Source organism: Tripterygium wilfordii, chromosome 5 (genome assembly GCF_013401445.1).
Source record: "Tripterygium wilfordii isolate XIE 37 chromosome 5, ASM1340144v1, whole genome shotgun sequence".
Taxonomy (NCBI): Eukaryota; Viridiplantae; Streptophyta; class Magnoliopsida; order Celastrales; family Celastraceae; genus Tripterygium; species Tripterygium wilfordii.
Window position 1 is genome coordinate 2,561,149 of NC_052236.1, and position 15,377 is coordinate 2,576,525.

The following is a 15,377-nucleotide window of genomic DNA, read 5'->3' on the forward strand; positions in this document are numbered from 1 at the left end:
TGCATGTAATTGTATATCATTGTTTGATTTAAAGATATGGAGTTAGGAAGCTATTCCCCTTATCAGGAGGACATACGCACAGAAAGATCCAGAAATTCTGTATCCAAGGATATTGAACTGGAGTACATCAATCACTCCTGACTCAACAGAACTCATCCTAAGTGTTTTTAGAAGGAAGCAGGTATCACATCCATCTGTGTGTATTAATATGTTTTGAGGGATACTATTACAAGCAAGATTGATATATTTGATAGTTTGCTTAAGGATCACTCCAAGAAGCATAAAGATCTGAAGGTGGAATTTTGTTTGATGTTGCAATTTGTTGAAGAATCCATGGGGACTCTTCTAGAAGTTGTTAAAAAACAAAATGCAAGAAATGAGGATGATGGGAATAGGGATGTGAATGCCAATGATGGTCTAGGGACTACTGGAAAAGATATTGCAGAGGTTGTTGAGTCCCGGGAAGTTCCTGTGAAAAATATAGAGGAGGCTGTTATGAAGGGTGATGATGCTGTTAGCCTAGGTGCAGAGGACGATATTATTTCAATGGATATAGCTGCCACTACTTTGGGAACACCACACAAGATGGATATGGGCACTGAGGGGGTGGAGATTGTCACCCCATCCAAATTCCCAGTTGCAAAAAAAGGTGGGGTAATTCCTTATGTCTCAAATAAGGAAAAGCGCAAAAGAAAGCTTGGGCCATTATTGAAAACACCCTACACCAATCCCACTAAAAAACAAAAAACTGATTCATCCTCCACGGTAACAGAAGAGGTTGAAATTCCCAAAGACATATTGCCAATGGCTTTTGAACTCAAAAGGCCATATCGAAGGGAGTGGTTAGCAGAATGTCACAAATGGATGAAGGATCCCAAAACACAACATGACAAAATTGAATGGATTCCTTGTACTGTTGACAAGGTCTGGTTTGCTGAGGCAATTCAACCTGACAAATGGTTGAGAGACCTGGTAAGTAGTTTTAATTTAGTACAATATAACTGACATTTTATGTAGTGGAGCATATTTATAATCTGGTCGAGCATATCATACATCTGGTCGAGCATTATATTATTTGGTCGAGCATTAATATTGACTGGTCGAGCTTTATATTTCTCTGGTCGAGCTTTATGTTTCTCTGGTCGAGATTTAATTTTATCTAGCTGATCATGTATACTAATTAATTCCTTTTTAAAAATATTTGATGCAGCATCTTGACATTGCTACATACCACATACGTCGGAGACTTGCCAAGTACCCTACCATATTTAAAAGGAAAGCGGCAATGCTTGACACAATTTTCTTTGTATGTGTCCAATAATTTGCTAATGAACTATAGATATTCATATTCATAGTTAACTAACGATCATTTTTTAGCCATGTAATAACAGAGCAAGATTGGTATTACCTACAATGTATTCAAAGAAGATCCAGGAAATTGGGTTGATTCGGATACTTTATTCACAGACTACGTTGTCGGTACCACTCCTCCTGAAAGTGTTCCCTGGGGAGAAGTGGACTATGTGTACTTTCCTGCAAACTTTGATGAGAAGCATTGGGTGGCAGTAGAGATGATATTGTCATCACGGAAAATAAATGTCTATGATTCTTACCATGACCTTACAAGTTTTGAAAGGTTTGCAGAGATCATGAGTCCATTGTCCATAATGACCCCATACATATTACGTCCTTGTGGCTATGACATTCCCACGACACCATGGGAAGTTGAGAAGGTCAATCCCTGCCCTCAACAGAAGCCAGGAGGGTATGTTTTTTTTACAAATTTGTGTACTAAATCATTTTTATTGTGCATTAGTTGTTGTACGCAATTTTAATCACTTTATTTTTTATTAATAATTACAGGGGCGATTGTGGTGTTTTTACATTCAAATTCATTGAAGCATTGATAGCAGAAATTCCTATTACTGAGATAAATCAGAATGACATGACGTTTTACAGGAAAAAGTTCACAGCAGAGAGCTGGGGGGGAGAGTTCTCATTGTGAAAACTAACTCTGTTGTACTGTACATTTAGGAGTCAATTGTTGTTGTACATGCTTACTTATTTGTGTTTGCACATATTTTTGCACTATGCCAAATTTTTTATTTTGCTCGACCATTAATTTAGCATCAATCGATCAGATTTATACATCACTCGACCACAGTTTTATTGCTCGACCATTAATTAAGTTTTGCTCGACCATTAATTTATTATCGCTCGACCATCTTATCTACATCGATCGACCACAATTTTATTGGTCGACCATTAATTAGGTATTGTTCGACCGTTAAGACAATTTACACAACGCAATTATTATAGCAAATAATACAGCAATATCAAATGTTAATATCAAAAGTTCATTTAGTTCTTGGATGCAACGCTATTGGTTCCTTACAAGTTTGACGATTATGACCACTTTTCTTACATCGACCACAATGTCTGATAATCACAGTTTCACCTTGGGAAGGTATTCTTTGCTGTTTAGGCCTACCACCTGGTCTTTTCGCTTTAGGTGGTAATAATACTCTTATATCGTTTTCAACGCGCTGGTGCTCAATACCAACTGTATATATAGGTTCAGCATAAGCTACCAAAATAGCTTCATTGGTATAATATCTTGAGCACAAAGAATGTACCGCGATTTCTCTATTGGCACAAGCAGCCAATGCATGTACACACGGTAGTTGTTGCAAATCAAACTTCTTGCAAGAACACGTTCTATTGTGCAAGTTAACCTCACCATTACCGCATCTATCACGAACGTAATATTCAATATGTGATATTGGTGTAACATCCATCCTACGAGACCTATCAATCCGCTTCCGTATATGTTTGTCTACCTCTTTGCAGAGTACAGAATTCAGAGATGCTGCTTCTGTACGTCGCTCATAAAACCATCTCTGAAGCAAATCCCTCAGGTGTTCAACCAACATTGTTATAGGAAGGTGGCGAGCTTCTCTAAGAACAGCATTCATACTCTCTGCAATGTTTGTAGTAAGTATATTGTACCTTCGACCAGGAAAATGTGCACGAAACCATTTAGCAAAACCAGCCTCAAGTAGATAACTCTGTGCACGGGGATCAATTAAGCTCAACTGTGTCATTAGGACCTCAAATTCAAAAACACGATATGCCTTCGCTGCCTTGAAATAAATTGGAAACACTGTAGGATCGAATTTCTTTGCCTTCATGTTTTGTTTGATGTGGAATATGCAGTGACCATGGTATGATTCTTGAAAAACTAAGGTCGATGCCCTTTCAATACTCTGATGCCTATCTGAAATTATAGCCAATTCAGAGAAGTCATCAAGTGAGATTTCCTGTCGTAATTTCTCAAAGAACCATATCCAAGATTCGTTATTCTCCGAATCTCCAACACCAAAAGCAATAGGATAAATGTGATTGTTACCATCCAAAGCAGATGCAATAAAAAGCGTGCCTAGATACTTTCCCTTTAGATGGGTACCGTCAACAGCGATGACACGTCTCATCGAAGATCTAAAACCACACAAGGACGGACCAAGAGCTAAGAAAAAATATTTAAACATGTCTCCTTGTCTGACTCTATATGAGTGATAGTTCCGGGGTTATTCTTCTCTAGCTCCGCACAATAGTGTGGCAGATAGGCAAAAGATAACTCTGGAGATCCTCATATTGATTCTAAAGCATGCTCTCTAGACCTCCATGCTTTATCGTAGGTAATATTGACACCAAATTCTGTCCGCACATCTTGTATTATGTCTTTCGGCCTGTAAGACCTCCCTACACCATCATATTTTCCTTTAATGCAATCCCCAATCACCTTCCCTGATGCTTTCCTATGATCTCCATTTAGATAGTCCAGTGAGCAAGTGTGAATGTCATTAAACTTTGTCACTTTGAAAAATGGTGATTCCTTGACTCTTATGGCTCTCATACGCCAATCGCAGCCTGTTCCTAGACATTTAACAACATATAGAGTCTTCGTCGATTTTATCACATGAAATTGGAAGTTCCCTTTCATAGCATACAAAGCAATATGTTTTTGTAACTCCATTTTGTCTAAGAAAATCTGCCCAACTGTGATCTTGTAACCGGTGGAACAATTACTAATGGTATTGCTCCCAACACATGGAACAATAGAATTTGATCCGATGTTTTTAGGCATCTCCACAGAGGCAATGTCAGGATGGCTAGGCACATTAGTATCTGCTGGAGGTATTTCTTTCTCAACATCTTCTTGAACGGTATCATCATGAAACCAATGATCCTCAAATAGATAACCCTCATTAGGCTTATAATGATGTTCATTGTCATCATCACCATCATTATCCGGATTTGATGATGCATCTATATCGTTGAATCCACAATCAACAAAACCCTTACACACATTTGCCGATTGTCGAATAAACTCCTCCTGTGTTTGGGGAATGAAACTCACATTTTGTGAGGGAACATTATCTTCATATATAGGAAGAATTGATGCACAAAGTGGAGTAGCAGGTCTTCGAGGATCATCATTTTGCCTTAAGAAGAATTTGAGATCACGGTCATTACTTAAGACCATTGGTTCCATGTCAAAATGTGTATTATATGCAAACTTCAACTCCAAAACATGTGTATTACTATCAACTTCAAACAACTCATAGATCATATCCACCAACTTCGAATACGTAATGGTATCTTTAACAATGACACCTTGACTTCTTCCACCTTTGAACTTGTACATACCGCGAAAAATTTCCCATTGACCACCATATAGGACCACGAAATCAATTGATGTCATCCCTGCAAAAAAAATGTACACGATAAATGATTCAAGACCAGACAAAAAAGGTTGATCGACCACTAAAAACATTTCTCGACCAAATATTAATAAACGATCGACCAACAAAAATACACAAACAAGTATAAATATAATGCTAGAGCATATACAAGATATTGCTCGGCCAAATAATTTCGTTATATTCAACCAAAAAATAATGCTCGACCAAATAAGTTCAATATACTCGGCTAAAAAAATAATGCTCGAGCAGAGATATTGCTCGACCAAATAATTCGTTATATTCAACCAAAAAAATAATGCTCGACCAAATAAGTTCAATATACTCGACGAAACAAAATAATGCTCTACCAGATCATTTACTTTTGCTTGACCAAACAAAAAATGCTCGACCAGATAATTCTCTGTTGCTCAACCAAATACTCGACTAAAAATAGATTGATCGACTATATAAAATGCTCAAGCAATTTGCTCGACTATAGCAGGACAAGTAAATGAAACTGAAGACGACCATTGTATATATATGTACTTACTTGCAATGAGAGCTGTGTGAAATAACAACGAATGTTGTCGATACAATGGGTATTTCAGATCTGTGATTTTCGATCAAGGTTTTAGTGTTTTCAAGTGCAGATTGAGGTGGACCAGCTGCGTTGTAGGATAGAAAAATTGTTATTTTGTGTTTCGGGAGAGAAGGAAGAGAGAATGATATTCTGTATTTGTTTTATAAGGGTAAGGGTATATTTGACTTTGAAAATTCAAAAGAGGTCATTTTTACTGTTTTTAACAAACTAGGTCATTTCTACAGTTTGGTTAGTGGATGAGATCATTTGGAGAAATTTCCCGAGATTTTGAGCTTTTGGTTGTTTTTGGTGTAATTAGAAATATCTTAAATTTTTAGGGGGTACGGTTAACAAGGGGTGTAATTCAAAAAAGCGGAGGTGTATCTAAAGCTTTCCCAAAAGTTAAAGTTGGCTTAAAGGAAATGATTCAAATGAACCAGAAATAATTATGGCCCAAAAGACATACAGCCCGAGAATACAAAGGGCCCAAAAAGGGATTAATCCCCAAAAATTAAAACTAGCCCAAAAAGAAAATTTAAGCCCAAGAATGCCAATAACCCAAAAAGAATGTAAGCCAAAATAGTTGAAGGGACCAAAATGGAGTAAGCCAAGAATTAGTATGGCCCAAAAGAAATGGAAGAGCCCAAATATTTAAATGGTTGAAAATCAAAACTAGACACTTTTTTCTTCATTCCTCTTCCAAAACCAAGATATTTTTTGCAAGAAAATGGCAGGAAAAATCTCTTCTATACGAAGATAGAATCTATGAAGAAGAGTACTCGTTTGAAGCCAAACATCCAACAGAGAAGAGAAAGAAAAATAATACTGAACCAAATAAATTAACAAAGAATCCAACTCAAACAATATACTAGGGCACCGAAGCAACTATCTCCATTGGAACGAAGAAAATTCAATGGGGCTGAGACCCATTTCGGCTACCGTTTGATATAGAGAGTGATAGGACTTCCTCCTATGCGGTGACAAAATCCCATGAAAGAGGAAGTCCCCTTTTTGCAAGAGAACACTCAGCTAGAGAGAAATTATTTCTATGAATAACTAGTTCAAACAGCAAGAAGGAATGAGAACCAAATAAAATAAGGCCGAAAGAAAGATTTTTACCTTTCTTACTCTCTTTTCTCCTTTTCTTCTTTCTACTCTTCCAAAAATCCTCTCTGTCTCTTATCTTAGGTTGAGAGAGATTTTTTGTAGGGTGGACTCATAGGCTTGTGGGTTTTGTCAGTTTCATGGGCTTGTGTTTTCGGCTTGAGCTTGTGGGTTTTATTTGTTGGTTTGTTTCTGTCTCATTAGTCATTTTTATGTTTCCTGGGTTGGGTTGATAACTAAATGGGTCTTGGATAGTTTGGTTCGGTTACGGTGATATAGGTTGGGTTAATGGTTGGACTTTGGATTGGATTAGTTTGAGAATGAAGCTTGCTTAAAATTAATTAGGATTTGGACTTGGATTTTGGATTGGAAATTGATTAAGAGAAATTGACAGGTGGGATTGAATCAAATATATCACATAATGCAGATGCAAGTATGAAAAATACTTGATGAAAAATGATTCGGGTAAAATTAAGGTATTACACTATTCAATTAAATGCTACTATTATATGCCTAATAAGAATGTGATTATGAATTTGTATTTTCATCGAATTCGAAAAAATTACAGTTTTACTTTTTTTTCTTGTATAAAGCTTTCAATTTTTAGGGCTTTTGATATTTAGGGATTTTATAAGTGTTTTTTTTACTTCTTTTACGTTTTTAATTTTAATCTGACTGTTATAGAGTTATAACTAATAACATGTTAATATATTATAATATTATATTGATCTGTGATAAATATTATAGGATTATATTGATAAATTATATCAGATTAACAATATGTACTGTTCAAACAAAACCGTCCAGGCTTATGGTTTAGCGGAATACCGCCTGGTTAAATAAGTTTTTTCCAGGTCAACTACATTATTGGTATTTTTACAGAACCATGCCGACTTGATGGACGGGTCACCGGTTTTCTGATCCAGCTTTTAAAACACTGCATAAAACATTTCTCCGTTCTAGAAATAAATAATTTAACAATTTAACAATTAATGCAACAATTGATCTATGATCGTGTTCTGCTTTTGTTAAATGCTTTGATTCGGTCTCTAATTCGAAGGATACAAACTTATTTTAGCATCGATTTAATTCTTCATGACTCACATATACATTATATAACCATTCAATCCCTCCATTCGAGCTTCTGAGAAACGCTGCACTACGATCTTTGAATCGAGCGGGCTTTTTTCACTCATCTATGCATATCGATGACAAGTATATTGTTTTATGAATCACTCTAAATATGACTTCGTTCTTTATGAAAGAAAATTTTGTAAGGCTATGTGCAAAAGGAAGTGTGGGTAATTAAATCATTGTGAATACAATCAATCATAAATTGTGCTTCTATTAAACTTATAACCTTCTAGAAATAATATTTCACTTCAAGAATGCAGACCTTCATTTACAACCTAGATGATATTTCACTTTTAAAAAATGATAAGTTGGGCTGCCTCACTCCCCTTCAAAAAAATTTAATACTAAATTATTTATATATATATATGAAAATTATTTGTACTAGTCCATCCTCGTACGTACATGTCTCCCTTAGCCCATATGAGTTAAATGTTGCCCAGATTATTAGGCCTTTTACTAAGCGTGTCCAAGAAGCCCATATGAGTTAAATTTGTGGCCCAAATGAGTTGGGCTTGCAGAATGCTCTATCATGAGAATATAGAATATCGTTTGTGTCCATTCAACTAGAGAAGAATGATTTGTTCTTCCTAGTCTCATTCTTGTCAAGAAATGTTTGAGAGGCTGAGCATGACTTTCCATCTAGGCGTATATCAGAAATCCACACCCCCATCCAAACAAACGATATTGTCTGCTTTGGGTTGTCCGATTCTTGTGGATACATCGGATCCGCACGGGTTTGTTCCTCCCTAGTCTAGCTAGTGGGCTAAGCCCAACTCACCAAACTAGGGAAAAGGCCTAGTTATGTGTTGAAGGTGAGCTTTGCCCTTATTAACCACTCGGTTGGGATGTTCCAACCGATTAACAGCGTACATATGCTTGAGAGGTTGAGGATGACTTTCCATCTAGGTGTACAATAGGCGATCCATTACAAGAAAATATGGTTTTAGTGACGGAAAATAGCAACGGTATATTTTTCATTGCTAAACTTAAAATTAGGGACAGAAATTCGTTGAATTTCCATCGTTAAAGTCAAAATCATTTAGTGAAGGAATTAACGACGGATATTTGCCGTCGCTAAAATGAAAACCATTTATGACGGATTTAGCGATGGATATGTCCGTTGCTAAATCCCTCACAAATTCTCACCACGTTAATTAGCAACGGTGAAGCGACGAAATTTAATGATAAGAAAAATTATTTTCGTCAGGAGCAAAAGGATATATATTTTGAGGAGTTCACAGTAAGTATATATTTTGATTTTGCACTGCATTAATATGAAAGGCTCTGATTTGGGTTCTTATGGGGAGTGTCCTTATTCTTATGGTTGTGTGTTTGCTCCCTTTCTGGTTCTTTCAGTGGTCCCGGTTCTTTGAGAAATTCCTAGAGTTGTTTGAGTTCTATTATGGTGGCTATTTAATTAGGGTCAACAGTTTCTCTTTAAACTTTGGTTTGTAGTAGCTGTCATCGCTTTAGTTGGTCATTGTTGTTTTCTTTGTCCTTTTTATCAATAAAATTAATTAGATTTATATAAAAAAATCTTACAATTTTTTTCCCTTTATTTAATATATGATAAATGATGCAAACCTGTTTGTTATTTATGAATTTCTATATTTTCCATAAAAAATTAAATGGGATCCTGCCTATGACCGTTAAGTAATAAAAGTGTGGAATAGGAAAATGCAAGGTTATTCTGGGGACTGATGGACAAGGTTTAGAAGGGGGATGACCTTCGTGAGATTTGGGTGGATCCAAAGTACGTGAAGAAACAGGAGAAGGGAAAGATGAATGGCTCCACTAGCATTGGCGGGACCACTCATACTGGTGGCTCTATTTCACACTTGGAGCATTTTAAGAGATTGGTAAAATAAAATCAAAATTGACTTGTCTTTTAACTTACATTGTAGATAGAAGAATTAGGTCGAGAGCCCACCAATAGTGAGCTCTTTCTTCGTACCCATCAGAAAAGGGGTACTCAAGACCTTGTAGACGGACGAACAACGCAAACTGTTCTAAGTAATATAAATTTTATTGAATTTGAATATGTATTAATATAATATTTAATTATGGATTATATTTGATATTATAAATTTTTTACCTTTCATACAACATGACTACAATATGTTGATGGCTTTTCGATCGTTGACCTCTAATGCTGGTAGCGAGTCACCTTTTCAATCGTTGGATGAGACTTCCATATACATGGAGGCGATTGAGGTGTACAATAAGAAAGGCCGTGTCTATGCTCTTGGATCATAGGCATGGCGTCTGCACTACATGTCATCTTCCTCGTTCGGATCGCAACCTTAGTATAGCCAGCAGGAGATGGATGAGCACGTGGCTCGAATGAATGCCGAGTTACACAAGTAGCATTTAGATAAGCACCATACGATTGTTACTCTGGAGCAATGGTTAGCGTCACAAGACCAGAGGATGATTCATCAAGAAAAAAGGATGCTAGCACAAAGTCAGATGATGCAGGATATTTGTGCTCCCGGTGTTCGCCCCGTCGGTGACCCGATGATGATGAGGATGAGGTTTAGATTCTCAGGTGTTTGAATTTGTTTTGTTCAACTTGGGTGGTTGAATTTGTTTTGACAAACTGTTCTAAGACATTTTTAGATAATTTATGCTTTTTTTGAAATTTTTTTGTCATTTTAAAAGAAGTATCTTAATTTAATATTATTAATTATATTATTGAAAATTATTTAGAAAATGTAAAAAATACAGAAATTAAATATTAAAACATAATTAAAAATATTAGCAACATAAATTTTCATTCACAAAATTGTTTCTATTTTTCAATTTTAGATAAATACATTTTTCAAAAAATCAAATTTTCCAGTTACGCATTGGAATTTCATTACAATTCCGTCGCTAAAATTAAATTCTAATATGAAAAATATAATAAAAAAAGATTATTAATTAATTAGTGACAGAAATTCCGTCGCTAAAGTCAAGGTAAATTAGCGATGACCATAATTTCGTCGCTAATTTGAAAAACTTTTGTTTTTAATTTTCTTTTTGGCAACGAAAATTCGTCTCTATATTCCGTACACAAATTTTCCGTTGTTAAAATTTTACGACAAGCATTTTAGCGACGGAATTATTTTCACCGCTAATTCATTTTGCAACAAAATTGCTAAATCTGTGTTTACTTGTAGAGTGAGGGTAAGTTGTTAGAAATCTCAAATCACTCACATTAACAATATTATCCATTTTGGCTTATCGATTCCCATGGATATATCAGATCTATCGGATCCACACAACTTTGTTTGTCCTAAGCTCTCTCACTTAACGGTACTTAGGCCCAACGAAAAGGAATTGTTGATGGAGAAGGAGTGAGAGTTTCCTTACATAGCACATTGCTTGGGCACATTGCTTGGGTTTACCCAAGCAATGTGGAATTTTTACATAGAAGTCTTGACACTCCCTCTGCACTTGTGGGCTAGGTTATGCCAGACCCAATAACTGGATAGGTGGAAGCCCGTTCAATAGGACCAAAATTTTGCTCCGATACCATGTTAAAATTATCAATCCAAACACACCAACAATATTCTCCGCTTTGGGTTTACCAATTGACTTTGGATACATCAGGCTCGCACGACTATTCTTCCTGAGCCATCACACTTAGGCTCGGGGAAAAAGGCATCATTTATTGAGAGGAAGTAAAGCTTTCCTTAAAAACCACATTGCTTAGGTTAACCCAAGCGGTATGAAACTTTTACTAGTCTTGACATTAATTTCCACAAAAGCACTACTTTTAATTTCGTGTAATTTCGTCTTCTCATTCCAGTTTCTTACGTTTAGGGTGAAAGAATTTAATTAACTCATAAGAGTACCTATTTGCAAGAGGGCAGGAAACGGATGAAATCAAAGTTCTTCAGCTTGGTCAATTTGAAGGGATGGAGAGTTTGAATTCGTATTGGTGGAATGATTTGAAAATTTTTAAATCCCAACCATTCATTTTACGACATGAAACTCGGTTTTTTAATTGTCCGGCTAGAAATTCTGCAAGAATAGTAGGATGTCCATAAGGATTTGCAATCCTTGTAATAGCAATGTTGAGTTTTCGGTTCATACAATTTAATTCTTTTTGTAACTTCCTCTGTAATTCTTCGATTCTTCGAGTCCTACTCTCCATTAATAACTTCGGGAATCCTATATATGAGGTACTAGAAAATCTAGAATAAAGTACAAAAGAGGTTCATTGTTGAATTATCTCCTCTCTTTTCTCTATCTTTGGTTTGAAGCTAATTTAGTCACATTTGAGTTTGTTTTAATGTTGTTGTTGTTAGCATTGCATTCAGCCACTACTAATCTATTGAGCACTTTCTCTATTATTTTTACTCTCATCGGAAACGTTTATCCTACAGAGTACACCTACACTTTGAACATGATTCATTCTTGTTTGCTTCATTTTTGTGATGATTTTTTTTTCCTAACAATTGATTGAGATAAGTTCAATCTACAGGGCGTTCTTCACAACCATCGAGATAGGAAAATCAAGCCAACCTTTCGAACTTGTCATTGATACTGGAAGTCCCCTCACTTGGGTCCAATGTTGTGAGCCTTACGAGAATTGTGATATGGTAAACAAAAAAGAATGTAAAATATATAGTGCTAACATTCTGGTTCATTCTAATAATTTCTTCACTTAGTACTAACTACTACTGTTATTCCTGAAATGGTATGTAACGACCCGTCCCGACAGGACCCGACAATCGTTACAGGCACCATGGGCCACTACCCCCAACCCATCCCGTCCACGCATGGCACGGAGGTTGTTGGTGGGAATCGATCACCCGACCTCCCACCCTTTAACATAGGGCCCAAGGCACCATATGCTACCAACTAAGCGTGCCATGCGTGGACGGGATGGGTTGGGGGTAGTGGCCCATGGTGCCTGTAACGATTGTCGGGTCCTGTCGGGACGGGTCGTTACATAAAAACTGCCTTTTTATAAATTTCCCCGGCCGACACGCATGCCCCAGGTACTCTCCAGGATCCATGGTCCAGACAGCCCAACCCATCCCGTCCACGCATGGCACGGAGGTTGTTGCGAGAATCGATCCATTGACCTCGCCTTTAACATAGGTCCTATTACAAGGCACCATATGCTACCAACTAAGCCATGGCTTAGTTGGTAGCATAGGTTGCCATGGGCACTATGTTAAAGGCTAGGTGAAGGGTTCGAATCCTAGCAACAACCTACCAGGTACTGGGGGATTCAGTGCGGCTGGCCCAGTGTGGTGATGGGTTGGGGGTAGTGGCCCATGGAGCCTGTAATGTCGGCGTGTGCAGTAGTGCCCGGGTCGGGGTCTGGCACGTGGAATTACATGGTACCTAATGAAGCACAATGAAGATTGGTACAAGCCATCAAGAGATAGTATTGTGCAATGTGAAGATTCGTTATGCACAGTCGTCCAAGAAAATGAACCCAATTGTACAAATTCAACATATCGATGTAAGTATGTTATTGATTATAAAGATACACTACAAGCCATGATTATCTTGTCAGAGACAGTTTGTCTACAATTAATAAATGAATCTGCCATTCATTATCGTTTGGCCTTTGGGTGAGTTTATCTATATTACACCCATCCATGATTTCTAGTTGTCCTAATAGGACAATTTGAAATTTTGCATACTATACAGGTGTGGATACCAACAAATTGGAGAGTTTAAAGGGGATGAAATTTTTGGTCTAAGTATGGGTGCAGTCGGTTTCGCTTTGCAAATGCATTAGCAACATTGAATACAACAAGTGACTGGCCATTGTTTAAGTGATGGAGAAGAAGGTGGCTTTTTATTTTTAGGAGACAATCATGTACATGCTTCCGGAGTCTCTTGGATGCCAATCGCAAACAATCCTAAAGAGTAAACATCCACCATCATCTATGCAGAATTAGATTTTTCATATTTGTTCTTTAGGAAATGCTTATTAAGTTATTGGGACCAACAGACCTCATATTTGATGAACGTTTGACACAACTAAAGGGAATCAAATTCGTTTTTGATAGTGGAGCCTCCTACACCTACTTAGGCCAGCCAATCTATGAATACACACTTGGTCAGGTAAGACAAAGCAAGAATTTTTTCAATTGCAATCAAAAACTCTAGATTTACTTATTATCTTTTAGATTAACAAAAATCTACAAGGAACACCATCGAAAGAATCAGAACCAGTGGGTGGCCTTCCAATATGTTGGAGATTCGAGAAGATACGCATTAGATCCTTTGATAAAATTAAGGACTACTTCAAGAAGTTGACTCTAAGCTTTACAAATATATATACGGCGTTACTATTGACACCCTTCACTTTTGCTATATAAACCCCCCTTTGACATTGACAAATGACAAGTGACAAGTCATTATTACTTTTAATTGTTGAAAAGAGTCAAAGACATTGATTGACAAGTGTAAGAATAAAAGACTGGTAAGAGTGTTTTTCACTCTTATACTCCCTCCGTCCCATTTTAATTGTCCTCTATTCTTTTTTGGGATGTCCCAAAATACATGCCCATTTCAATTAATTAAAATTAATTTCATCCATTTTTCTCATCTTACACTTATTTACCCTTAAATTGAAAAGCTGATTGAGTGAATTCCTAAGGAGTCATTGACATCTTAATTGTCCTCTATAAATGAGGGTATAAATATCAAATTGAAGGGGAGTAATATAATTTCTTAAACTGTATGTAAAATTCAAGGGAACAATTAAAATAGGACGGAGGGAGTATTTGGGTACGTTTCAATCACATTTTTTGGCAGCATTTAAAGCATCCACAATGATAAAATTTATGCACACACTCTAAATTTCCCTAAATTATATTCTCTCTCTTCCCCTCTCTCTTAGGTGGCACAACTTAATTGGGTGAGTGAATCCCACAGCATACACTATTCATCAACACTCCATACATTTCAACACTCTATACTCATTTTCTTTATTTTCTCTCTCTTCCTTTTTCATCATCTCTCTCTTCACTATTCATCAATTACCATAAACTTCAAAGATCAAGTATGGACTAATTTTTCAAGTGTCATTTTTTATCACAAATGTGCATGTAGTGCTTAACTTATCAAGAAAGTATTATCTCAAGTACCCATTGTGAACATCTAGTACTTAATTTATCAAGAAAGTATCATCTCAAGTACTCTAAAATTATCTCATTGTAGATGCTCTTATACTACTTGCTAGTATAAATGCCGCAAATCATCCAAACAATCATTTTTGTGCACATATTCCAATACATTTGTATAGGGCATTTCTACTACTTCTAAAATGCTACAAATTTTAACAATTTCACTAGCTTTTCACCAGCTTTTTCTTATTTTGTCCCCATCCAATTACCTTTATTCCAGTTTTACCCTCATATAATTAAATATCACAATTTTGACACTTTATATAATTAATTAATTAATAGTAGTCACCGATATTATTATTTAATCATGGGTTGTAAATTAAATTCATGCGGCATATCTGCTACTAAAATTGTCCAGCATTCTGCTACCACCATTTATGTTAATATATCTGCTACTTTCAAAAAGTTTTACCAAAATAGGCCTTGGATAGATACAAAATAAATAAAATAATTTGTTAATTATCATAAAAGAAAAATAAAATAAAATGGGGGTTTAAATTTACTATTTATAATGGCAAAATAGATTTTTTTTTAACTTATAAATAACTTATTTTCTCTATCTATTCCCCTTCAAATAATTCTATTTTGGGAAATAACTATTCTAACAAAAATGGGGTGAAATTATTATCCCTATACAACTATAGTTCAATATAATGCTTGTCATTGAAATGT

At 36.1% G+C, this 15,377-nt stretch overlaps 2 protein-coding genes across 2 annotated transcripts; one reads left to right on the top strand and one right to left on the bottom strand.

Moving 5' to 3' along the window:
- Positions 1-2,357: 2,357 nt before the first annotated feature.
- LOC119998530 lies at positions 2,358-3,491 on the bottom strand. Its single transcript, XM_038845883.1, has one exon. The coding sequence runs from the start codon at positions 3,489-3,491 to the stop codon at positions 2,358-2,360; it is 1,134 nt and encodes a 377-aa protein (XP_038701811.1).
- Positions 3,492-12,909: 9,418 nt separating this feature from the next.
- Positions 12,910-13,895, top strand: LOC119998531 (aspartic proteinase Asp1-like). Its single transcript, XM_038845884.1, has 4 exons — positions 12,910-13,139; positions 13,219-13,282; positions 13,495-13,638; positions 13,704-13,895. Exons 1-4 carry the CDS (start codon positions 12,910-12,912, stop codon positions 13,893-13,895), a joined length of 630 nt encoding a protein of 209 aa, XP_038701812.1.
- The last annotated feature ends 1,482 nt before the right edge of the window (positions 13,896-15,377 follow it).

Excerpts from the sequence above, each read along its gene's own strand:
- LOC119998531 (XM_038845884.1), top strand. The coding sequence starts at position 12,910 with ATGAAGCACAATGAAGATTGGTACAAGCCATCAAGAGATAGTATTGTG. Across the intron at positions 13,283-13,494 it reads TTGGTCTAAGTATGGGTGCA|GAAATGCTTATTAAGTTATT; the intron begins GTCGGTTTCGCT and ends TTTGTTCTTTAG. Across the intron at positions 13,639-13,703 it reads ATGAATACACACTTGGTCAG|ATTAACAAAAATCTACAAGG; the intron begins GTAAGACAAAGC and ends ATTATCTTTTAG.
- LOC119998530 (XM_038845883.1), bottom strand. The coding sequence starts at position 3,491 with ATGAGACGTGTCATCGCTGTTGACGGTACCCATCTAAAGGGAAAGTAT.